The sequence below is a fragment of the Pseudophryne corroboree genome, chromosome 1, assembly GCF_028390025.1.
Source record: "Pseudophryne corroboree isolate aPseCor3 chromosome 1, aPseCor3.hap2, whole genome shotgun sequence".
In the NCBI taxonomy this organism is placed as follows: Eukaryota; Metazoa; Chordata; class Amphibia; order Anura; family Myobatrachidae; genus Pseudophryne; species Pseudophryne corroboree.
The window spans coordinates 699527943-699555232 of NC_086444.1; the positions used below are offsets into that span (position 1 = coordinate 699527943).

General features: G+C 46.9%; 1 protein-coding gene across 5 annotated transcripts in view; it reads left to right on the forward strand.

Annotated features, from left to right (window-relative positions):
- Nucleotides 1-27290, forward strand: part of HMG20B (high mobility group 20B) — a 107867-nt gene that overhangs the window by 43122 nt on the left and 37455 nt on the right. For all 5 annotated transcript variants that reach the window (XM_063914829.1, XM_063914830.1, XM_063914826.1 and 2 more), the window contains exon 8: nucleotides 11716-11931. In XM_063914829.1, coding sequence (XP_063770899.1) covers nucleotides 11716-11931 — 216 coding nt within the window. The remainder of the gene's footprint in view (nucleotides 1-11715; nucleotides 11932-27290) is intronic.

A 27290-nucleotide genomic window follows, 5' to 3' on the forward strand; every position in this document is an offset into this window, starting at 1 on the left:
ACGGTGGGGGGCCGCCTCAAGAATTTCAGCGATCAGTGGGCTCGCTCACAGGTGGATCACTGGATCCTTCAAATAGTATCTCAGGGGTACAAACTGGAATTCGAGGCGTCTCCACCCCACCGGTTCCTAAAATCTGCCTTGCCGATTGCTCCCTTAGACAGGGAGGCGGTGCTAGCGGCAATTCACAAGCTGTATTCCCAGCAGGTGATAATCAAGGTACCCCTACTTCAACAAGGCCGGGGTTACTATTCCACACTATTTGTGGTACCGAAACCGGACGGTTCGGTGAGACCCATTTTAAATTTGAAATCCTTGAACACATACATAAAAAAATTCAACTTCAAGATGGAATCGCTCAGGGCGGTTATTGCGAGCCTGGACGAGGGGGATTACATGGTATCCCTGGACATCAAGGATGCTTACTTGCATGTCCCCATTTACCATCCTCACCAGGAGTACCTCAGATTTGTGGTACAGGATTGCCATTACCAATTCCAGACGCTGCCGTTTGGACTGTCCACGGCACCGAGGGTATTTACCAAGGTTATGGCGGAAATGATGATACTCCTTCCAAAAAAGGGAGTTTTAATTATCCCGTACTTGGACGATCTCCTAATAAAAGCGAGGTCCAAGGAACAGTTGTTGGTGGGAGTAGCACTATCTCAGGAGGTGCTGCACCAGCACGGCTGGATTCTGAATATCCCAAAGTCACAGCTGGTTCCGACGACACGACTACTGTTCCTGGGTATGATTCTGGATACAGTCCAGAAAAAAGTGTTTCTCCCGGAGGAGAAAGCCAGGGAGTTGTCATCTCTAGTCGGAGACCTCCTGAAACCAAAACAGGTATCAGTGCATCGCTGCACGCGGGTCCTGGGAAAGATGGTGGCTTCTTACGAAGCAATTCCCTTCGGCAGGTTCCATGCCAGAATCTTTCAGTGGGACCTGTTGGACCAGTGGTCCGGATCGCATCTTCAGATGCATCGCTTGATAACCCTGTCTCCAAGAACCAGGGTGTCGCTACTGTGGTGGCTGCAGAGTGCCCATCTTCTAGAGGGCCGCAGGTTCGGCATACAGGACTGGGTCCTGGTGACCACGGATGCCAGCCTTCGAGGCTGGGGGGCAGTCACACAGGGAAGAAACTTCCAAGGACTATGGTCGAGTCAGGAGACTTCCCTTCACATAAATATTCTGGAACTAAGGGCCATCTACAATGCCCTAAGTCAAGCAAAATCCCTGCTCCTACACCAGCCGGTGCTGATCCAGTCAGACAACATCACGGCAGTCGCCCATGTAAATCGACAGGGCGGCACAAGAAGCAGGATGGCGATGGCGGAAGCCACAAGAATTCTCCGATGGGCGGAGAATCATGTACTAGCACTGTCAGCAGTGTTCATTCCGGGAGTGGACAACTGGGAAGCAGACTTCCTCAGCAGACACGACCTCCACCCGGGAGAGTGGGGACTTCATCCAGAAGTCTTCCAGATGCTGGTAAACCGTTGGGAAAAACCACAGGTGGACATGATGGCGTCCCGCCTCAACAAAAAGTTAAAAAATTATTGCGCCAGGTCAAGGGACCCTCAGGCGATAGCTGTGGACGCTCTAGTGACACCGTGGGTGTACCAGTCGGTTTATGTGTTCCCTCCTCTGCCTCTCATACCAAAGGTATTGAGAATAATAAGAAAGCGAGGAGTGAACACCATTCTCGTGGTTCCGGATTGGCCAAGACGAGCGTGGTACCCGGAACTTCAAGAGATGCTCTCAGAGGACCCGTGGCCTCTACCGCTCAGACAGGACCTGCTACAACAGGGTCCCTGTCTGTTCCAAGACTTACCGCGGCTGCGTTTGACGGCATGGCGGTTGAACACCGGATCCTAAAGGAAAAGGGTATTCCGGAAGAAGTCATTCCTACGCTTATTAAGGCCAGGAAAGATGTTACGGCAAAGCATTATCACCGCATATGGCGGAAATATGTTGCATGGTGCGAGGCCAAAAAGGCCCCAACAGAGGAATTTCAACTAGGTCGATTTCTGCATTTCCTGCAAGCAGGAGTGAATATGGGCCTAAAACTAGGCTCCATTAAAGTACAGATCTCGGCTCTGTCGATTTTCTTTCAAAAAGAACTAGCTTCAGTACCTGAAGTTCAGACATTTGTGAAAGGAGTGCTGCATATTCAGCCCCCATTTGTGCCTCCTGTGGCACCTTGGGATCTCAACGTGATGTTGAGTTTCTTAAAATCACATTGGTTTGAGCCACTAAAAACCGTGGATCTGAAATATCTCACGTGGAAAGTGGTCATGTTATTGGCCTTGGCTTCAGCCAGGCGAGTGTCAGAATTGGCGGATTTATCATGTAAAAGCCCTTATCTGATTTTCCATATGGATAGGGCAGAATTGAGGACTCGTCCCCAGTTTCTCCCTAAGGTGGTGTCAGCGTTTCACCTGAACCAGCCTATTGTGGTGCCTGCGGCTACTAAGGATTTGGAGGACTCCAAGTTGCTAGACGTTGTCAGGGCCCTGAAAATATATGTTTCCAGGACGGCTGGAGTCAGAAAATCTGACTCGCTGTTTATCCTGTATGCACCCAACAAGCTGGGTGCTCCTGCTTCTAAGCAGTCTATTGCTCGCTGGATTTGTAGTACAATTCAGCTTGCACATTCTGTGGCAGGACTGCCACAGCCAAAATCTGTAAATGCCCATTCCACAAGGAAGGTGGGCTCATCTTGGGCGGCTGCCCGAGGGGTCTCGGCTTTACAACTTTGCCGAGCAGCTACTTGGTCAGGGGCAAACACGTTTGCAAAATTCTACAAATTTGATACCCTGGCTGAGGAGGACCTGGAGTTCTCTCATTCGGTGCTGCAGAGTCATCCGCACTCTCCCGCCCGTTTGGGAGCTTTGGTATTATCCCCATGGTCCTTACGGAGTTCCCAGCATCCACTAGGACGTTAGAGAAAATAAGAATTTACTCACCGGTAATTCTATTTCTCATAGTCCGTAGTGGATGCTGGGCGCCCATCCCAAGTGCGGATTGTCTGCAATACTTGTAAATAGTTATTGTTAACTAAAGGGTTATTGTTGAGCCATCTGTTGAGAGGCTCAGTTGTTTTCATACTGTCAAACTGGATATAGTATCACGAGTTGTACGGTGTGATTGGTGTGGCTGGTAAGAGTCTTACCCGGGATTCTAAATCCTTCCTTATTATGTCTGCTCGTCCGGGCACGGTGTCCTAACTGAGGCTTGGAGGAGGGTCATAGTGGGAGGAGCCAGTGCACACCAGGTAGTCCTAAATCTTTCTAGAGTGCCCAGCCTCCTTCGGAGCCCGCTATTCCCCATGGTCCTTACGGAGTTCCCAGCATCCACTACGGACTACGAGAAATAGAATTACCGGTGAGTAAATTCTTATTTTATCCATGGTCTGCTGCTGATTGCACTAAATGGGAAAATCATCTTTCTCTGACGTCCTAGTGGATGCTGGGAACTCCGAAAGGACCATGGGGAATAGCGGCTCCGCAGGAGACTGGGCACAACTAAAGAAAGCTTTTAGGTCACCTGGTGTGCACTGGCTCCTCCCACTATGACCCTCCTCCAAGCCTCAGTTAGATTTTGTGCCCGGCCGAGGTTGGATGCACACTAGGGGCTCTCCTGAGCTTCTAAAAAGAAAGTATATAATTAGGTTTTTTATTTTACAGTGAGACCTGCTGGCAACAGGCTCACTGCAGCGAGGGACTAAGGGGAGAAGAAGCGAACCTACCTGCTTGCAGCTAGCTTGGGCTTCTTAGGCTACTGGACACCATTAGCTCCAGAGGGATCGACCGCATGGAACTGGCCTTGGTGTTCGGTCCCGGAGCCGCGCCGCCGTCCCCCTTACAGAGCCAGAAGCAAGAAGAGGTCAGGAAAATCGGCGGCAGAAGACATCAGTCTTCACCAAGGTAGCGCACAGCACTGCAGCTGTGCGCCATTCCTCCTCATACACACTTCACACTCCGGTCACTGAGGGTGCAGGGCGCTAGGGGGGGGCGCCCTGAGCAGCAATAAAAAAACCTTGGCTGGCAAAAATACCACAATATATAGCCCCAGAGGCTATATATGTGATCATTACCCCTGCCAGAATCCATAAAAAAGCGGGAGAAAAGTCTGCGAAAAAGGGGCGGAGCTATCTCCCTCATCACACTGGCGCCATTTCTCCCTCACAGATCCGCTGGAAGGAAGCTCCCTGGCTCTCCCCTGCAGTCTACACTACAGAAAAGGGTAAAAAAGAGAGGGGGGGCACTAAATTTAGGCGCAGTATATATAACAGCAGCTATAGGGGACATAATTCAGTTAGTCCCTGCATTATATAGCGCTCTGGTGTGTGCTGGCATACTCTCACTCTGTCTCCCCAAAGGGCTTTTGTGGGTCCTGTCCTCTGTTTGAGCATTCCCTGTGTGTGTGCGGTGTGTCGGTACTGCTGTGTCGACATGTTTGATGAGGATAATGATGTGGAGGCGGAGCAGATGCCTATAGAAGGGATGTCACCCCCTGCGGGGCAGACACCTGAGTGGATGGACTTATGGAAGGAATTGCGTGCACGTGTCGACTCCTTACACCAAAAATTTGACGACATGCCAAATGCGGGACAGCCGGCTTCTCAGCTCGTGCCTGTCCAGGCGTCTCAAAGGCCATCGGGGGCTCTAAAACGCCCGCTACCTCAGATGGCAGACGCGGATGTCGACACGGATACTGACACCAGTGTCGACGACGATGAGTCTAGTCTAATGTCCACTAAGGCCATTCGTTGCATGATTGAAGCAATGAAAGAGGTGTTACAAATTTCTGATATAAACCCAGGTACCACTAAAAAGGGTATTATGTTTGGGGAGAAAAAACTACCTGTAGTTTTTCCCCCATCAGAAGAATTAAATGAAGTGTGTGAAGAAGCGTGGGCTTTCCCTGATAAAAGATTGGTAATCTCTAAGAAGTTACTAATGGCGTTCCCTTTCCCGCCAGAGGATAGGTCACGTTGGGAGACACCCCCTAGGGTGGATAAAGCGCTCACACGTTTGTCTAAAAAGGTGGCACTACCGTCTCCGGATACGGCCGCCCTCAAGGAACCTGCTGATAGAAAGCAGGAGGCGATCCTGAAGTCTCTATATACACACTCAGGCATTATACTTAGACCAGCTATTGCGTCAGCGTGGATGTGCAGTGCTGCCGCTGCGTGGTCAGATTCCCTGTCAGAAAATATTGACACCCTAGACAGGGACACTATTCTGCTAACCATAGAGCATATAAAAGACTCAGTCCTATACATGAGAGATGCACAGAGGGAGATCTGCCGGCTGGCATCTAAAATAAGTGCATTGTCCATTTCTGCTAGGAGAGGCTTATGGACTCACCATGGACAGGGGATGCAGATTCAAAAAGGCACATGGAAGTTTTGCCTTATAAGGGTGAGGAGTTATTTGGGGATGGTCTCTCGGACCTAGTTTCCACAGCAACTGCTGGAAAGTCAGCATTTTTACCCCATGTTCCCTCACAGCCTAAAAAGGCGCCGTTTTATCAGGTACAGTCCTTTCGGACTCAGAAAAACAGGCGTGGAAAAGGCGGGTCCTTTCTGTCCAGAGGCAGAGGTAGGGGAAAAAGGCTGCAACAAACAGCAGGTTCCCAGGAGCAAAAGTCCTCCCCCGCTTCTTCCAAGTCCGCCGCATGACGGTGGGGCTCCACAGGCGGAGCCAGGTACGGTGGGGGGCCGCCTCAAAAATTTCAGCGATCAGTGGGCTCGCTCACAGGTGGATCCCTGGATCCTGCAAATAGTATCTCAAGGGTACAAACTGGAATTCGAGGCGTCTCCACCCCACCGGTTCCTAAAATCTGCCTTGCCGATTACTCCTTCAGACAGGGAGGCTGTGCTAGCGGCAATTCACAAGCTGTATTCCCAGCAGGTGATAATCAAGGTGCCCCTACTTCAACAAGGACGGGGTTACTATTCCACACTGTTTGTGGTACCGAAACCAGACGGTTCGGTGAGACCCATTTTAAATTTGAAATCCTTGAACACATACATAAAAAAATTCAAGTTCAAGATGGAATCGCTCAGGGCGGTTATTGCAAGCCTGGACGAGGGGGATTACATGGTATCCCTGGACATCAAGGATGCTTACCTGCATGTCCCCATTTACTATCCTCACCAGGAGTACCTCAGATTTGTGGTACAGGATTGCCATTACCAATTCCAGACGCTGCCGTTTGGACTCTCCACGGCACCGAGGGTGTTTACCAAGGTAATGGCGGAAATGATGATACTCCTTCGAAAAAAGGGAGTTTTAATTATCCCGTACTTGGACGATCTCCTAATAAAGGCGAGGTCCAAGGAGCAGTTGTTGGTGGGAGTAGCACTATCTCAGGAGGTGCTACACCAGCACGGTTGGATTCTGAATTTTCCAAAATCACAGCTGGTTCCGACGACACGTCTACTGTTCCTGGGTATGATTCTGGATACAGTCCAGAAAAAAGTGTATCTCCCGGAGGAGAAAGCCAAGGAGCTGTCATCTCTAGTCAGAGACCTCCTGAAACCAAAACAGGTATCGGTGCATCACTGCACGCGGGTCCTGGGAAAGATGGTGGCTTCTTACGAAGCAATTCCTTTCGGCAGGTTCCATGCCAGAATATTTCAGTGGGACCTGTTGGACCAATGGTCCGGATCGCATCTTCAGATGCATCGCCTAATAACCCTGTCTCCAAGAACCAGGGTGTCTCTGCTGTGGTGGCTGCAGAGTGCTCATCTTCTAGAGGGCCGCAGATTCGGCATACAGGACTGGGTCCTGGTGACCACGGATGCCAGCCTTCGAGGCTGGGGGGCAGTCACACAGGGAAGAAACTTCCAAGGACTATGGTCGAGTCAGGAGAATTCCCTACACATAAATATTCTGGAACTAAGGGCCATTTACAATGCCCTAAGTCAGGCAAAATCCCTGCTTCTACACCAGCCGGTACTGATCCAGTCAGACAACATCACGGCAGTCGCCCATGTAAATCGACAGGGCGGCACAAGAAGCAGGATGGCAATGGCAGAAGCCACAAGGATTCTCCGATGGGCGGAAAATAACGTACTAGCACTGTCAGCAGTGTTCATTCCGGGAGTGGACAACTGGGAAGCAGACTTCCTCAGCAGGCACGACCTCCACCCGGGAGAGTGGTGACTTCATCCAGAAGTCTTCACGCTGATTGTAAATCGATGGGAACGGCCACAGGTGGACATGATGGCGTCCCGCCTAAACAAAAAACTAGAGAGATATTGCGCCAGGTCAAGGGACCCTCAGGCGATAGCTGTGGACGCCCTAGTGACACCGTGGGTGTACCAGTCGGTTTATGTGTTCCCTCCTCTGCCTCTCATACCAAGGGTACTGAGAATAATAAGAAAACGAGGAGTAAGAACAATACTCGTGGTTCCGGATTGGCCAAGACGAGCGTGGTACCCGGAACTTCAAGAGATGATCTCAGAGGACCCATGGCCTCTGCCGCTCAGACAGGACCTGCTGCAGCAGGGGCCCTGTCTGTTCCAAGACTTACCGCGGCTGCGTTTGACGGCATGGCGGTTGAACGCCGGATCCTGAAGGAAAAGGGCATTCCGGAGGAAGTCATTCCTACGCTGATTAAAGCCAGGAAAGATGTAACTGCAAAGCATTATCACCGCATATGGCGGAAATATGTTGCTTGGTGTGAGGCCAAAAAGGCCCCAACAGAGGAATTTCAACTAGGTCGATTTCTGCATTTCCTACAAGCAGGAGTGACTATGGGCCTGAAATTAGGCTCCATTAAGGTACAGATCTCGGCTCTGTCGATTTTCTTCCAGAAAGAACTAGCTTCACTACCTGAAGTTCAGACGTTTGTGAAAGGAGTGCTGCATATTCAGCCCCCGTTTGTGCCTCCAGTGGCACCTTGGGATCTCAACGTGGTGTTGAGTTTCTTAAAATCACATTGGTTTGAGCCACTTAAAACCGTGGATCTAAAATATCTCGCGTGGAAAGTGGTCATGTTATTGGCCTTGGCTTCAGCCAGGCGTTTGTCAGAATTGGCAGCTTTGTCATGTAAAAGCCCTTATCTGATTTTCCATATGGATAGGGCGGAATTGAGGACTCGTCCCCAGTTTCTCCCTAAGGTGGTATCAGCTTTTCACTTGAACCAACCTATTGTGGTGCCTGCGGCTACTAGGGACTTGGAGGATTCCAAGTTACTGGACGTAGTCAGGGCCTTGAAAATTTATGTTTCCAGGACGGCTAGAGTCAGGAAAACTGACTCGCTATTTATCCTGTATGCACCCAACAAACTGGGTGCTCCTGCTTCTAAGCAGACTATTGCTTGCTGGATTTGTAGCACAATTCAGCTGGCGCATTCTGCGGCTGGACTGCCGCATCCTAAATCAGTAAAAGCCCATTCCACAAGGAAGGTGGGCTCATCTTGGGCGGCTGCCCGAGGGGTCTCGGCTTTACAACTTTGCCGAGCTGCTACTTGGTCAGGGGCAAACACGTTTGCAAAATTCTACAAATTTGATACCCTGGCTGAGGAGGACCTTGAGTTCTCTCATTCGGTGCTGCAGAGTCATCCGCTCTTTCCCGCCCGTTTGGGAGCTTTGGTATAATCCCCATGGTCCTTTCGGAGTTCCCAGCATCCACTAGGACGTCAGAGAAAATAAGATTTTACTCACCGGTAAATCTATTTCTCGTAGTCCGTAGTGGATGCTGGGCGCCCATCCCAAGTGCAATACTTGTACATAGTTATTGTTAACTAAAGGGTTATTGTTGAGCCATCTGAGAGGCTCAGTTGTTTTCATACTGTTAAACTGGGTATAGTATCACGAGTTATACGGTGTGATTGGTGTGGCTGGTATGAGTCTTACCCGGGATTCAAAATCCTTCCTTATTATGTCAGCTCGTCCAGGCACAGTGTCCTAACTGAGGCTTGGAGGAGGGTCATAGTGGGAGGAGCCAGTGCACACCAGGTGACCTAAAAGCTTTCTTTAGTTGTGCCCAGTCTCCTGCGGAGCCGCTATTCCCCATGGTCCTTTCGGAGTTCCCAGCATCCACTACGGACTACGAGAAATAGATTTACCGGTGAGTAAAATCTTATTATTGTGTATTCTCATGTGACACGCTTGGTAAAAAGTTCCACTTTACTTATACCTACAGCGTCCTTCCTTAAGGATTTACCAGATGAGACAGACGCATGTCTCAAATCTTTATATGCACTTACAGGTGCCACTCCCAGACCTGCTATGGCGTGGGTGTCTAAAGCTATAGAAAAGTGGGCTGATGCCCTTGAAAACTATTTCCCCTCGAAGAATATGACTGAACAACGGTCATATATTGCTAACATCAGAGATGCCTCCTTTTACATTGCTGAGGCAGCTCTAGATGTGGCCCTTTTGTCCTCCAAGGCTTCAGCCACTTCTGAAATAGCCCGCCGATATGTTTGTCTTTTCGCCCTCAGGGCAAGGCCAGAGGTCAAACTTTCCCCAGGCTGTCATATGCCACAAGGGGGCACTTACAGAAGTGTCTCAGATTCTCACCTGGGTGTCCTTAACTAAGAAGCAGACTTTCTCAGTCGCCAGTATGTGTACGCTGAAGAGTGGTCACTTCACCACAAAGTCTTTCAGCTTCTGGTGGACAAATGTGGTTTTCCAGAAATGGATCTCATGGTCTCCAGACACAACGACAAAGTACCTGTATACGGGTCCAGAACAAGGGACCCAGATGCAACCTTCCTGGATGCACTAACAGTCCCATGGTCCTTTCATCTGACATATATATCTCTCTCCCTTCGGTGTCTCTCTACTTCCCAGGGTGCTCCGTAAATTCAAAGAGGAAGGTGGCACGCTCATTCTGCTGGCTCCAGCATGACCCAGACGCCTTTGGTTCAAGGATCTTCTGTGTCTCTCCAACGTGCCATTTCCAGTTCTCTTCAGCCGGACCTCTTGTCACAAAGTGCCTGTCTTCTCCCAGACTGGCTCACCTGTCTTTGACGGGGTGGCTCTTGAATCATCCATCCTAATAAAGTTTTTTTCCAGTTCAGTTATTCAAACTATGCTCAGTGCACGGAAACAGCCTCAGATCGCACCTATTACTGCATATGGCACTCCTACTTTCAGTGGTGTACTCATCAATACTATGATCCTCTGGTGTTTTGAGTTTTTAGACTCTTGGCATTTCTGCAGGGTGACCTTGACATGGGTCTTCGCATTGCTTCTCTTAAGGTTCAGGTCTCAGCTCTGTCCGTCTGGTTTCAGAGAAGACTTGATCTTTTGCCATATGTACGTACCTTCCTTCAGGGTGTAGTCCGACTTGAGCCTCCCTTTCTCCCTCCAGTGGATTCTTGGGATTTGTCCGTTGTTCTTCGGGCCTGACAACAGTCTCCCTTCGAACCGTTGACCTCTGCTGACCTCAAATGGTTGACTGCTAATGTTCTCTTTCTCCTGCTGCTCTCCTTTTTTATTTTTCATCATGATAGGGCAGTACTACCGATCAAACAGGGCTACCTCCCAAAGGTGCTGTCCAGTTCCACATCAACAAGGAAATTATTGTTGCGGCCTTCCCGATACCAGACCTCTCTAAAGAGGAGGCTTCCTTGGATGTGGTCCGTGCTCTGTGAATCTTCAAGTACTGATTACAGTCTCTGCTCACTCTACTCGCTCTGTGGGACCTTGGTGGTCAGCCCGGCGTGTCTGCTGAACAAATATGCGAGACCTCTATGTGGTTCTCTGCCCACGTGTTTCTTAGGTTCTATGCCTTTGATACATTTGCCTCTCAGGATGCATACTTTGGCGGCAACATCCTCCTTTCCGCCTAGGAGCATTCCCTCCCTATTACAACTGCTTCGTGACATCCCCAAGATTAACCCTGTGGAGACCTATGCACCCTGAAGAAAAAAATAAGTTATGATAGAACGTACCCTTGTTAACGCTTTTTCTTCGAGGTCCATAGGACCACAGGGCGCCCACCCTGACGCACCTAGCTTCAGTGGGTTACTCTTCTTGGTCACCAGTTCCCATCTACTGCCTTCTCTCCTCTCCAGCTCCTGCCTTGGCCTTGTTAACTAAAACTAAAAACCTGAGCTGTGGGCGGGTGTAAAGGGAGAGGGTTCAGTGCATCCTAGGAGCTTGTAAAAGCGTAACTATTCGGTGCCTGTCCTTGTCTCCACCAGCATACCCCAGGGTAAACCTTGAGGATCCTATGGACCTTGAAGAAAAAGGTAGCAAAGTTTAACAAAGGTAAGTTTTACCATAACTTTAAAAAAAAATTATAATATATTTATATATTTTTATTTTTTTAACTGTAGCAATCTTATTTGTTGCTTGAAAGTTGGTTTTCCTCATGACCATTGCCTAAGATCTTGTTTCCAAGTTGGGTGCAGCCATTTCTCATATTTAATGATTATAGTATGGTTCTATATACGGTGCCTTCATTCTAGGTATTAAAGCTACAGGTTAGCTACAAGTTTTAGGGTTTTTTTTTAAGTGCCAGCTCCACAGTCCCAACCTATAGTCCAGCGTCTTCTTTTTTTCCATGTGAAACCTGTTATAAAGTCAAGAAGGCAACACACACTTGTCTCTGCTAAATGGCCTACACTGTAGTGTTTTTTTTTACCTCTGAGACAATTTGTCTCATGATTATGAACGTGCAGTATAGAAATGTTCATTATTCCCTAATAAAATGTCTAAAGTTTGTATGAATAATCTGCTTTAAGTTCGTGAAGCAGAACTGAGGAGATTGCGCAAAATGAACATGGAGTTTGAGGAGCAGAATACCATCTTACAGAGACACACTGAGAGTATGAGTAGTGCTAAAGAGAGGCTGGAACAGGAGCTAGCACTAGAAGAGAGGCAAACGATGGTCCTTCAGCAACAGCTACAAACTATTCGACAGATCTTACTAGCAAGTTTCTCCTCCCTGCCAATTCCAGGTTAGTAATTTTTACTTACATTATGCTTACGAGATCGCAGTCGCACGCCGAGACCCTACTCCCCCCCCAGAATAGTCACCACACGCCTGCTTTTTTTTTTTTTAGACACATCCCATTACTTTCCCCCAAACGGCTTCTTCCTATCAGACCTTGGCGCATGTGTACTGCAGCCTTAATGCATGCGCAGAATATCAATAATCATTAAGTTGCGACCCTATGTGCTTACCCATTTTATAAAGTCTACTTCTCATAGAGTAAGGCGCCATGCCACAACGCACCCGTCATCTCATGCTGGTTACATGGACTTGACAGTGATTTCAGTGCTCTCCAATGGACTTAACAGTCACCAGGTCTCAACTCAATAGAGTACCCTGTGGGATGTGCTGGAAGAGATTTAGGATCTGCAGCATGAATGTGCAGCCGCCATATCTGCAGCAGCTGCGTGATACTGTTGTGCCAACATGGACCGGAACCTCTAATAATTATTTCCAGCACCTTGCTGAATCCATGCCACAAAGAATTTAGGCTGTTCTGGGGGAAATGGGTATCCTTCCCAGTGCTAGAAATATGTACAGAATAAAGTAGTCTCTGAATGTATTTCCCAAGGTACCGTAGCCATGTTCCAGTGTTATATATTTTTTAATCCACTACTTAGTAAAAGGGGCAATAAAACTGCTATAAATTTTAAATTTTACATACAAGCATTCCTGACTCCTCCATTCACAACGCAGGCGGGACCCAAGATATTGCCAGGGCTTCTCCTCTGCCGGCACTTGAAGATGAGCATGCTCACCTGTTCACACTGCTCCGTAATCGGTGTCCTACCTGTGACCAACATGATTGCTACCCTGACTGAAGTTATTTTCTGCTGCGGGGTAAACTGGGCTCCACAAGTCTGGACAATCCGGTGTAGAGTAGGATCTTGATCCGAGGCACCAACAGGCTCAAAGCTTTGACTGTTCCCAGATTGCACAGCGCCGCCTCCTCTATAACCCCGCCTCCCAGCACAGGAGCTCAGTTTGTCAGTTGGTGCTGCAGTAAGCAGGCACTTAACAGAGGGCTGCTCCAGGCAGCCCTAAGAAAAGCTTTTTATGAGGTAAAAAGTGAAGACTTCAAGGGCAGCAGCAGGGGTAAATGTCTTCTGACATTCTCTGCTGCAGTTCCAGCTCTCCCCAGCTGCGCTGTACACTCCCGAGCCCTGGTTGCCGGGTACCTACAGCGGAGGCTCCGGTTTACTTCACGTTAGGCACACAAGGCTGGGGCTCTCCAGGATCGCGTGGCCGCGCTTTGGGAGGTGGTAAGTGGGTCCCGCTCGTGGGACCCGGTCTTTATCGCCATCCGGCACGGTCAGTGGGAGGCGGGCCGCGCGCGCTGGCGGTGGACACTGGATACAGGCGATCCCACTAGATCACCAGGGCATTGGGCGCAGGTCAGGTTTTCTCTTAAAACCGATTTTAATATCGCCCACAGTACCCGGTGGTTTTGCCAGCAAGGGGTATAAGGCTTAGACCTGAAGCCCCTCCCCCAGCCGCAGGGCGCCATTTCCAGCAAGTGTTCCCGCCCTGGAGCTGCATCTCTGTCTTTCCTCACTCCCTGGCAGTGTCTGCGGCGCCATTACTCCTCAGCTCACTGTTTCTGGGGCTGCTTGGGCAAATCCTCCTATGTAAAGCCGTCTGGTTGTCAGCGCTGTGACTTTACATGACACTTAAGCATTCTACCTGCCTTTTTAGTCAGTGTTCGTAAGAAAGAGTGCATTTAGTCAGGGGTTTATAGTACAATTACCCTGTGATATACATCCAGTTTCTTACTGTGTAGTGTTATATCTATTGACTATATAGCTGTGTAAGCTAGTCCAGTGCAGTATTATTGTCTGTAATAACCTCTGCATTGTACAAACTGTGACTATTTGTGTGCATTGATAGCTGAGTGGTGTCCATCTCGTGTCTTTCACTCAACTTGCTATCCCTATATTCTATAACCTGAGGGGGCTTGGTGCGTCAGGTGTTATTTAATATAGGATTTTCACAAAGATATACGGTATTACGTATTTTTCTCTGTGATTTAGTCACCATATCTCTCCTTTATCTCTGCTGGTGCTGACTACACTGCGCAGGGGTTTGGGTTTAGGGATATAGTGCTGCTAATAATTGTACTGTGTTACCTCATACTGCAAGTTATATCATGTCTGCTTCTGAGGGTAACGGTTCTGGGGCGGAACACACTGCTGGTGTTGCTGAAGCCACAGGCACATATGGGGAGAATATAGCAGCTGTGGGCTCTGGTTCTGGGGGCTCCTTGCCCCCCAGTGGGACTGTGGCAATGGAGGCACATACTGACCCTCCGTGGGACACTTTTTCCACGCTTCTGCATACGCTAGTTCATAAACTAACACCCCCTATGGGAACCCCAATGCCGGTAGAACTATATGTGGTCCCTGCAGCTAACCCGCCGTGAGCGGACGATTTATCTGCTCAATTAAAGAAGTTTAACCAGTCCCTGACTACTAAAAAGTCTGACCAACGCTCGCCTAAGTCCAAGAGGTCCTCTAAGCGAGCGCTCGTCTCCTCACAATCCACTGCTGTCACTGACACCTCGTCTGATGAAGACAGCACATACACTGACCCCACAGGTTCTGACTCCGATACGGCTGATGGGGAGGGTAGTTCACATGTGTATGTTCCTGATCTTTTGGAGGCTATTAAGTTAATTCTGCAGATTACGGATGATCCCGAGCCATCCGTTCCTCCTAAGAAACCAGATAGGTTCAAGCGTCAGAAGGTGATTAAACAAGTTTTACCTCACTCTGACCACCTAGTGGATATACGTCAGGAACCCTGGCAAAGCCCGGGTACGAAGTTTGTGCCTCAAAAGAAGATGCTGGCTCGCTATCCCCTCGCGCCAGAGCTGTCTAAGAATTGGGAAACGCCTCCTCCAGTAGACTCACATGTGGCTAGGATGGTGGTTTCCTCAGCTCTACCTGTCTCTACCGTCACGTCTCTAAAAGAGCCTACGGATAAACGTGTCAAGGGTTGTCTAAAAGCGATTTACACCCTCACGGGTGCTGCACAAAGGCCCACTATTGCAGCTACATGGGCGAAGCAGAGGCTATTGAAGCATGGGCCTTGGAGTTAGAGGCTGAAATCTCCTCTGACCATGCTAGACAATGCTTGTCATATATTGTCACAGCTTCTCGATATATTAAAGAGGCGGCTTCTGATGCCGGTATCCTAGCAGCCAAGGCCTCTACTACGTCAGTCCTGGCTCGCAGGATATTGTGGCTGAGATCCTGGTCTGTGGATCTGGACTCTAGAAAAACCCTGGAGGTACTCCCTTTCAAGGGAGATTTTCTGTTTGGGGAGGACTTAAATAAGATAGTGGCTGACTTGGCTACTGCCAAAACTGCCTGTCTGCCTAATACAGATACTTCTGTGTCGAAGGCCAAAGGCACGTCCTTTCGGCCCGTTCGTCCTTCATGTAAAGCAAAAGGTCAGGCGTACCATAAGCAGGCCCGCACTTCCAAACCTGGTAAGCCGAAGCCCAAAAGATAAAAAGAAAAAGGTATACCAGCGCTGGCTGTTTTGTCAATAATGGACAATTTAGGCTTATAATATTACATATAACATTTAATAAAAGTTGTAAACATTAAAAACACATTATGCAGAAAATATGATTTAAAAAAGCCACTGATGGCGATAAAACTATTTATGTTGGATTAAACCACAGTCTCACAGTAATAATGCAATCAGTATTTGTTTTTACCAGATTGGTTGGTGGAGGGAAAATAATATATATATATTCCCTTATTCTTACTGACTGTAATGTCCTTGGCGAAAGGATCCAATTTTCAGAAAAGAACCAGGACCATTGGGGGAGATAGCACTTTCCTAGTGTATCAGCTGTAATATCCTTTTAGTGCTGATGCGATGATATAACAAATATAGGTGGGAATAGGCAGTCCCTTTGATCTCCTCAGCTGGGATGCCCTTTAATGCTGGGAATGGGTCCCACTTGTAAATAAATGTATGGAAGTCTTTGGGAGATAGCGCACTCCTGGTATATCAGCTGGAATGTCCTTTAAAGTGCTGATGCAATGATAAAGTGACAAGTGATTAAATACTTATCAAATGAAGTCCTAGTTCTTAAAATGACTGGAGAGCGTGGATTCCAACAGTTGCGTCATCAGTGGCGTGCAAACTCAACGCGTTTCGCTGGTATATAATCTATGTCCAGCTTCCTCAGGAGTATAGTTGCAAGTCACTCTGAGGGTTCCTTATATACCTCTCATAATGAATTAATTAGTAACCCTTGTGTATACAATCATTTAATTAAAAAAGCCTTATATAGAAATAGCTCACTCTCTATATCATGGGAGTCTGTATTGGTCACATAAATAGAAAATAAGGATTAATTGTAAAAATGAGCATTGAAATAGATAACAATCATAAATTTACCTTATCTCCATGTTCAAGAAAGGCCGATCATGTGATCATTCTGGTCACATGGTCGGATTTCTCTTTACATACATTACAATGGACCAAAGCAAAGATGTCCGTGATTGGGTAATATGGTCACATGATCGGTATTTCCCAGTGACCATTGCAAAATCGCGGGTCACATGATTAGGTCACGTGAGCGCGCTGAGAACAGCGCTCATCACGTGACCCGGCAATCTCCGCGAGGGTGTACATCACCTAGGTGATATAAACACACTCACACAATGCCGTCATTAGCTCCCGGAGTTTCGGCCCATGTGACACCGCCTGCTCATACACGCCCACATTAACATGGATCACGTGTTATAAGTGGTTTTCATCTCACAAATGTATAGAGCCATATTGCTATGATGCCCCAGACAGTTTACTTTATAAAAGAGAACCAGCCTATATTATACTATGCATGTATATATCACATCAATGAGTTATTATATTAATAAACAATAAAATAATATAGTTAATAAAAATGAATATAAATTTAAATTAGAATTAGATAATGCATAATATGTGTATGCATATACCCAAATCTTTAGGCATATTATTTAAAAACATAACAATTATCAATAGAGTACTAAAAATAAAAAAGACAAACATAAATATATATATATATATATATATATATACACACACACTAATATAGAGATCAATTAATAAAATATAGAAGATAATAATAAATATTGTGTATATAGGGTCAGCCTTTACTCAGAAAAAGGGCGATAAGTAAGGAAGAGAGATAAACGCATGACAGCTAGAATGGTGTATTCATATAGACATAGTCTATAGAACCGAGTTAAGTTCTATAGTCTCATTGAGACCGTCAGGATGTAATGAATTAAACCTCAGCATCCAATAAACTTCTTGACGACACAAAGTCTTGTATCTATCGCCCCCCCTGGAGGTTGGGGCGATATGTTCAAGACATAGGAAAGAAAGATGAACAGGATCTGCAGCATGTTTAGCTAAAAAATGTCTAGAGACGCTATGTGTTGGACACTTTTTCAAGATATTACGACGGTGTTCCATAAATCGTGTCCTGAGTGGTCTGGTGGTGCGACCCACGTATCTCAGGCCACAGCTGCAAGTCAGGAGATATATAACAAATTTTGAATCACAGTTCATAAATGTTTTTAATGTATAGATCTCGGTTGACATAGGGAGATTTATACTAGTGGTTTTAAGGGGCATATGGAGACGGGTGGTCTTCTGTATGCCGGCGGTCGGGCTCCCGGCGCTCAGTATACCGGCGCCGGGAGCCCGACAGCCGGCATACCGACACTTATTTTCCCTCGTGGGGGTCCACGACCCCCATAGAGGGAGAATAAAATAGTGTGGCGCGCGTAGCGCGCCACCGTGCCCGTAGCGTGGCGAGCGCAGCGAGCCCGCAAGGGGCTCATTTGCGCTCGCCACACTGTCGGTAAGCCGGCGGTCGGGCTCCCGGCGCCGGTATGCTGGTCGCCGGGAGCCCGACCGCCGGCCAGCCGTAGTGAACCCATGGAGACACATAGTACACCTGGATTTTCCACACTTGTGAAAGCCTATTGTTTTTTTTAACCATTCACATCCACTCAGGGATGTTTTGTCTTTAGAGCTAGCTAGATGACTCGGTGCTAAAATGGTTTTCAAACTTCTATTTTTTCTATAGATGACTTGAGGTTTACTAGGTAACAATTTTCCTAATACAGTATATTATCTTGTCTAAGGACCCTGAAGTTACGTTCTATGATATTCCTGATTTTCTGTGCACAATTGGTATATTTGCATACGAAAGCCAACTCTCTATCTTTTTGATTTTGTAGGGTCTTGAGGGGCTTTCTTTTTTTGGAGAAGGTGTGACCTATCCATCTCATAAACTTCCGTATAAGCTTTTTGTAATAATTGATCAGGATATCCTCTATTTCTCTAACGTCCTAAGTGGATGCTGGGGACTCCGTAAGGACCATGGGGAATAGCGGCTCCGCAGGAGACTGGGCACATCTAAAGAAAGCTTTAGGACTATCTGGTGTGCACTGGCTCCTCCCCCTATGACCCTCCTCCAAGCCTCAGTTAGATCTCTGTGCCCGAACGAGAAGGGTGCACACTAGGGGCTCTCCTGAGCTTTTTAGTGAAAGTTTTAGTTTAGGTTTTTTATTTTCAGTGAGACCTGCTGGCAACAGGCTCACTGCATCGAGGGACTAAGGGGAGAAGAAGCGAACTCACCTGCGTGCAGAGTGGATTGGGCTTCTTAGGCTACTGGACATTAGCTCCAGAGGGACGATCACAGGCCCAGCTTGGATGGGTCCCAGAGCCGCGCCGCCGGCCCCCTTACAGAGCCAGAAGGCAGAAGAGGTCCGGAAAATCGGCGGCAGAAGACCTCCTGTCTTCAACAAGGTAGCGCACAGCACTGCAGCTGTGCGCCATTGCTCTCAGCACACTTCACACTTCGGTCACTGAGGGTGCAGGGCGCTGGGGGGGGGCGCCCTGAAACGCAATAAAAACACCTTGGTTGGCAAAAGAAATGCATCACATATAGCTCCTGCGCTATATGGATGCATTTAACCCCTGCCAGAATACATAGAAAAACGGGTGATAAGGCCGCCGATAAGGGGGCGGAGCCTATCTCCTCAGCACACTGGCGCCATTTTCCCTCACAGCTCCGTTGGAGGGAAGCTCCCTGGCTCTCCCCTGCAGTCACTACACTACAGAAAGGGTTAAAAAAGAGAGGGGGGCACTAATTAGGCGCAGTATTAACTATACAGCAGCTATAAGGGGAAAAACACTTATATAAGGTTATCCCTGTATATATATATAGCGCTCTGGTGTGTGCTGGCAAACTCTCCCTCTGTCTCCCCAAAGGGCTAGTGGGGTCCTGTCCTCTATCAGAGCATTCCCTGTGTGTGTGCTGTATGTCGGTACTTTTGTGTCGACATGTATGAGGAGAAAAATGATGTGGAGACGGCGCAGATTGCCTGTAATAGTGATGTCACCCCCTAGGGGGTCGACACCTGAGTGGATGAACTGTTGGAAGGAATTACGTGACAGTGTCAGCTCTGTATAAAAGACAGTGGTTGACATGAGACAGCCGGCTACTCAGCTTGTGCCTGTCCAGACGTCTCATAGGCCGTCAGGGGCTCTAAAGCGCCCGTTACCTCAGGTGGCAGATATAGACGCCGACACGGATACTAACTCCAGTGTCGACGGTGAAGAGACAAATGTGACTTCCAGTAGGGCCACACGTTACATGATTGAGGCAATGAAAAATGTTTTACACATTTCTGATAATACGAGTACCACCAAAAAGGGGTATTATGTTCGGTGAGGAAAAACTACCTGTAGTTTTCCTGAATCTGAGAAATTAAATGAGGTGTGTGATGATGCGTGGGTTTCCCCCGATAACAACTGATAATTTCTAAAATGTTATTGGCATTATATCCTTTCCCGCCAGAGGTTAGGGTGCGTTGGGAAACACCCCCTAGGGTGGATAAAGCGCTCACACGCTTGTAAGGGCTCTACCTTCGCCTGAGATGGCCGCCCTTAAGGATCCTGCTGATAGAAAGCAGGAGGGTATCCTAAAAGGTATTTACACACATACTGGTGTTATACTGCGACCAGCAATCGCCTCAGCCTGGATGTGCAGTGCTGGGTTGGCGTGGTCGGTTTCCCTGACTGAAAATATTGATACCCTAGATAGGGACAGTATATTTTTGCCTATAGAGCATTTAAAAGATGCATTTCTATATATGCGTGATGCACAGCGGAATATTTGCCGACTGGCATCAAGTCTAAGTGCGTTGTCCATTTCTACCAGTAGAGGGTTATGGACACGTCAGTGGTCAGGTGATGCGTATTCCAAACGGCATTTGGAAGTATTGCTTAATTAAGGGGAGGAGTTATTTGGGGTCGGTCTTTCAGACCTGGTGGCCACGGCAACAGCTGGGAATTCCACGTTTGTACCCCAGGTCGCCTCTCAACATGAGAAGACGCCGTATTATCAGGCGCAGTCTTTTCGTGGACAAGCGGGCAAAAGGTTCCTCATTTCTGCCCCGTGACAGAGGGAGAGGAAAAAGGCTGCAGAAATCAGCCAGTTCCCAGGAACAGAAACCCTCTCCCGCCTCTGCCAAGCCCCCAGTGTACGCTGGGGCTTTACAAGCAGAATCAGGCACGGTGGGGGGCCCGTCTCAATGAATTTCAGCGCGCAGTGGGCTCACTCGCAAGTAGACCCCTGGATCCTTCAGGTGATATCTCAGGGGTACAAATTAGAATTCGAGACGTCTCCCCCTCGCCGTTTCCTAAAGTCGGCTTTACCGATGTCTCCTTCTGACAGGGAGACAGTTTTGGAAGCCATTCACAAGCTGTATTCCCAGCAGGTGATAATCAAGATACCCCTCCTGCAACAGGGAACGGGGTATTATTCCACACTGTTGTGGTACCGAAGCCGGACGGCTCGGTGAGACCGATTCTAAATCTAAAATCTTTGAACACTTACATACAGAGGTTCAAATTCAAGATTGAGTCACTCAGAGCAGTGATTGCGAACCTGGAGGAAGGGGACTACATGATGTCTCGGGACATCAAGGATGCTTACCTTCATGTAAAAATTTACCCTTCTCACCAAGGGTACCTCAGGTTTATGGTACAGAACTGTCACTATCAGTTCAGACGCTGCCGTATGGATGGTCCACGGCACCCCGGGTCTTTACCAAGGTAATGGCCGAAATGATGATATTCCTTCGAAGGAAGGGAATTTTAGTTATCCCTTACTTGGACAATTCCCTGATAAGGGTAAGATCCAGGGAACAGTTGGAGGTCGGTGTAGCACTATCTCAGGTAGTGTTGCGGCAGCACGATTGGATTCTCAATATTCCAAAATCGCACCTGGTTCCGACGACGTGTCTTCTGTTCCTAGGGATGATCCTGGACACAGTCCAGAAAAAGGTGTTTCTCCCGGAGGAGAAAGCCAGGGAGTTATCCGAGCTAGTCAGGAACCTCCTAAAACCGAGCCAAGTCTCAGTGCATCAATGCACAAGGGTTCTGGGTAAAATGGTGGCTTCCTACGAAGCAATCCCATTCGGCAGATTCCACGCAAGAACTTTCCAGTGGGACCTGCTGGACAAATGGTCCGGGTCGCATCTTCAGATGCATCAGCGGATAACCCTGTCACCAAGGACAAGGGTGTCCCTTCTGTGGTGGTTGCAGAGTGCTCATCTTCTAGAGGGCCGTAGATTAGGCATTCAGGACTGGGTCCTGGTGACCACGAAGGCCAGCCTGCGAGGCTGGGGAGCAGTCACACAGGGAAGGAATATCCAGGGCTTATGGTCAAGCCTGGAGACATCACTTCACATAAATATCCTGAAGCTAAGGGACATTTACAATGCTCTAAGCTTAGCAAGACCTCTGCTTCAAGGTCAGCCGGTGTTGATCCAGTCGGACAACATCACGGCAGTCACCCACGTAAACAGACAGGGTGGCACAAGAAGCAGGAGGGCAATGGCAGAAGCTGCAAGGATTCTTCGCTGGGCGGAAAATCATGTGATAGCACTGTCAGCAGTATTCATTCCGGGAGTGGACAACTGGGAAGCAGACTTCCTCAGCACGACCTCCACCCGGGAGAGTGGGGACTTCACCCAGAAGTCTTCCACATGATTAAAAACTCGACAGGTATTGCGCCAGGTCCAGGGACCCTCAGGCAATAAGCTGTAGACGCTCTGGTAACACCGTGGGTGTACCAGTCAGGGTATGTGTTCCCTCCTCTGCCTCTCATACCCAAGGTACTGAGATTGATAAGATGGAGAGGAGTAAGCACTATATTCGTGGCTCCGGATTGGCCAAGAAGGACTTGGTAACCTGAACTTCAAGAGATGCTCACGGAGGATCCGTGGCCTCTACCTCTAAGAAGGGACCTGCTCCAGCAAGGACCCTGTCTGTTCCAAGACTTACCGCGGCTGCGTTTGACGGAATGGCGGTTGAACGCCGGATCCTGAAGGAAAAAAGGCATTCCGGATGAAGTCATCCCTATCCTGATCAAAGCCAGGAAGGATGTAACCGCAAAAACATTATCACCGTAATTGGCGAAAATATGTTGCGTGGTGCGAGGCCAGTAAGGCCCGACGGAGGAAATTCAACTGGGTCGATTCCTACATTTCCTGCAAACAGGAGTGTCTATGGGCCTGAAATTGGGGTCCATTAAGGTTCAAATTTCGGCCCTGTCAATTTTCTTCCAAAAAGAACTAGCTTCAGTCCCTGAAGTTCAGACGTTTGTAAAAGGGGTACTGCATATACAGCCTCCTTTTGTGCCTCCAGTGGCACTTTGGGATCTCAATGTAGTTTTGGGTTCCAAAAGTCACATTGGTTTGAACCACTTAAATCTGTGGAGTTAAAATATCTCACATGAAAAGTGGTCATGCTGTTGGCCCTGGCCTGGGCCAGGCGCGTGTCAGAATTGGCGGCTTTATCCTGAAAAAGCCCTTATCTGATTTTCCATTCGGACAGGGCGGAATTGAGGACTCGTCCTCAGTTTCTCCCCAAGGTGGTTTCAGCGTTTCACCTGAACCAACCTATTTGTGGTGCCTGCGGCTACTAGGGACTTGGAGGCCTCCAAGTTGCTAGACGTTGTCAGGGCCCTGAAAATATATGTTTCCAGGACGGCTGGAGTCAGGAAATCTGACTCGCTGTTTATCCTGTATGCACCCAACAAGCTGGGTGCTTCTAAGCAGACTATTGCTCGTTGGATTTGTAGTACAATTCAGCTTGCACATTCTGTGGCAGGCCTGCCACAGCCAAAAATCTGTAAATGCCCACTCCACAAGGAAGGTGGGCTCATCTTGGGCGGCTGCCCGAGGGGTCTCGGCTTTACAACTTTGCCGATCAGCTACTTGGTCAGGAGCAAATACGTTTGTAAAATTCTACAAAATTGATATCCTGGCTGAGGAGGACCTGGTGTTCTCTCATTTGGTGCTGCAGAGTCATCCGCACTCTCCCGCCCGTTTGGGAGCTTTGGTATAATCCCCATGGTCCTTACGGAGTCCCCAGCATCCACTTAGGACGTTAGAGAAAATAAGAATTTACTTACCGATAATTCTATTTCTCATAGTCCGTAGTGGATGCTGGGCGCCCATCCCAAGTGCGGATTGTCTGCAATACTTGTACATAGTTATTGTTACAAAAATCGGGTTATTATTGTTGTGAGCCATCTTTCAGAGGCTCCTCTGTTATCATGCTGTTAACTGGGTTCAGATCACAGGTTATACGGTGTGATTGGTGTGGCTGGTATGAGTCTTACCCGGGATTCAAAATCCTTCCTTATTGTGTACGCTCGTCCGGGCACAGTATCCTAACTGAGGCTTGGAGGAGGGTCATAGGGGGAGGAGCCAGTGCACACCAGATAGTCCTAAAGCTTTCTTTAGATGTGCCCAGTCTCCTGCGGAGCCACTATTCCCCATGGTCCTTACGGAGTCCCCAGCATCCACTACGGACTATGAGAAATAGAATTATCGGTAAGTAAATTCTTATTTTTTTAAAGATTGTGTAAGTTCATTAGCTTGAATTTTAAATGTGTCTAAATGAGTACAATTGCGCCTAAGGCGCATGTATTGTCCTTTAGGTATATTTCGCTTCCATGGTAGGTGATGGGCACTGTTGTGATGTAAATAAGAGTTGGTGCTAACCGGTTTTATATAATTAGAAGTGACAAGGTGATTATCTTTGATTTCAAGAGTCATCAAGGAAATTAACAGTGAAGGGGGTGATATGTGTGGGTGAAATGAAGATTATATTGATTATTATTAAGACTGGAAACAAAAGAAGTGGCTGAATCAGAATCCCCATCCCAAATAATAAAAAGATCATCAATAAAACGGCCATAGAGGACCAGGGACGCCGCCCAGTCACCTCCGCAGTCACCTCCCCACACATGGGTTTCCTCAAAGTCACCCATGTATAGGTTGGCGTAACTGGGCGCGAACCTGGTCACCATGGCCGTACCCATCACCTGTAAATACAGTGTCCATGAATAAAAAATAATTGTGTGAGAGAATGAATGAATGAGATGGATTGAAGAAGAATTGATTGATGTTCCACACTGAGATCATCATCCACATGCAACCGTCGAGAAACTGCATCACAGCCAGCTTGGTATATGAGTATATAGAGCAGTAACATCAAGAGTGATAAATGCATACGTGTCCTTCCATTGGATGGACTGAATTTTATTTAGAAAGTGAGTAGTGTCTTTTAAATGTGATCTCAGTGTGGAAACTCGGGACTGAAGAAACGTGTCAACATAGTATGATAAATTAGAGGTGAGGGAATTAATACCCGAAATTATAGGATGACCCGGAGGTGCGATGAGGGATTTGTGAATTTTAGGGAGAAAGTAAAAAGTGGGTGTAATGGGGAAAGTGGGGAAAAGAAACCGATATTCTTCCCTTGATATGATCCCAGTTTGTATTGCTGTATCCAACATATTTTTCAATTCTTTCACAAATACTGATGTAGGATCCTCTTTTAAAACTTGGTAAAAATTGGTATCCCCCAGTTGTCTATGGGCTTCTTGAATATAGGCTACTGTGTTCATAACAACTACCCCTCCCCCTTTATCTGCCTCCTTGATGGTTAAAGATTTATCACAAGTAAGATGTTTTAGGGCTCTCCGTTCTTGTTTAGTAAGATTAGAGGAGGTTCTGGCACTATCATGATTTTGCTCAACTAGAATTTTGAAATCTTCTAATGTTATCTTGTAAAACGATTCTATACAGCTGCTTTTAGCAGAAATAGGAAAAAACTCAGATTTGGTTTTAAATTTACTTTGTTCCCTAGATAAATCATATATTTTTTCCGGAATCAGTTGTGTATCCACAACGGTGTTATTCTGTTCCCAAAGTTCCTCTCGTGCATTTAATATGATGTCATCGTTACTATCTAAAAGGATAGGTATTGATTCGTCATGATGGGAAATCTGGTGTTTTTTAGCAAAATATCTCTTACGGCATAAAGTCCTCACAAATCTATTAAGATCTACATATAATTCAAAGATGTTAGGTTCATTTGTAGGAGAGAATTTTAATCCTTTTTCTAGAAAGGAAATTTCAGATTTAGAGGGTTTCATCAGACAAGTTAAATACACATTGTCTGGATAGTACGGGTTTGTCTAATACTTTCTGGCGTTTTTCTTTCCTCTTTCTTCCTCCTCTATTTCCTCTAAATCTGAATCTCTTCTTCTTTTTGGAGTATTGTTTGGATTGGCATGATTGTGCCAATGAAGATTGGTTTTGGGGCGTGCTCCTAAAAAAGTAGTGTTCCTTTCATAATTATCTGAGCTGTCTGTTACATCATCTCTCTCTGTTCTATAATTCTCTGATTTTTTTTAAGGTAAGTTTGATTTTTCTTTGTATATGTTCTGGGTGAAAAATATGTGTCTTTCTTATAATTCCTAAGTACTTCCCATCATGACAAATCAATACCTATCCTTTCTAAATAAAATTCAGTCCATCCAATGGAAGGACACGTATGCATTTCTCACTCTTGGTGTTACTGCTCTGTATACTCATATACCACATCAAGCTGGCTGTGATGCAGTTTCTCGACGGTTGCATGTGGATGATGATCTCAGTGTGGAACATCAATCATTTCTTCTTCAATCCATCTCATTCATTCTCTCACACAATTATTTTTTATTCATGGACACTTTATTTACAGGTGATGGTACCCATGGGGACCAGGTTCGCGCCCAGTTACGCCAACCTATACATGGGTGACTTTGAGGAAACCCATGTGTGGGGAGGTGACTCGGCGGCGTCCCTGGTCCTCTATGGCTGTTTTATTGATGATCTTTTTATTATTTGGGATGGGGATTCTGATTCAGCCACTTCTTTTGTTTCCAGTCTTAATAATAATCAATATAATCTTCATTTCACCCACACATATCACCCCTTCACTGTTAATTTCCTTGATGTGACCCTTGAAATCAAAGATAATCACCTTTTCACTTCTAATTATATAAAACCGGTTAGCACCAACTCTTATTTACATCACAACAGTGCTCATCACCTACCATGGAAGCAAAATATACCTAAAGGACAATATATGCGCCTTAGGCGCAATTGTACTCATTTAGACACATTTAAAATTCAAGCTAATGAACTTACACAATCTTTAAAAAATAGAGGATATCCTGATCAATTATTACAAAAAGCTTATACGGAAGTTTATGAGATGGATAGGTCACACCTTCTCCAAAAAAAGAAAGCCCCTCAAGACCCTACAAAATCAAAAAGATAGAGAGTTGGCTTTCGTATGCAAATATACCAATTGTGCACAGAAAATCAGGAATATCATAGAACGTAACTTCAGGGTCCTTAGACAAGATAATATATTAGGAAAATTGTTACCTAGTAGACCTCAAGTCATCTATAGAAAAAATAGAAGTTTGAAAACCATTTTAGCACTGAGTCATCTAGCTAGCTCTAAAGACAAAACTTCCCTGAGTGGATGTGAATGGTTAAAAAAAACAATAGGCTTTCACAAGTGTGGAAAATCAAGGTGTAATATGTGTCTCCATATGCCCCTTAAAACCACTAGTATAAATCTCCCTATGTCAACCGAGATCTATACATTAAAAACATTTATGAACTGTGATTTCAAAATTTGTTATATATCTCCTGACTTGCAGCTATGGCCTGAGATACGTGGGTCGCACCACCAGACCACTCAGGACACGATTTATGGAACACCGTCGTAATATCTTGAAAAAGTGTCCAACACATAGCGTCTCTAGACATTTTTTAGCTAAACATGCTGCAGATCCTGTTCATCTTTCTATCCTATGTCTTGAACATATCGCCCCAACTTCCAGGGGGGGCGATAGATTCAAGACTTTGTGTCGTCATGAAGTTT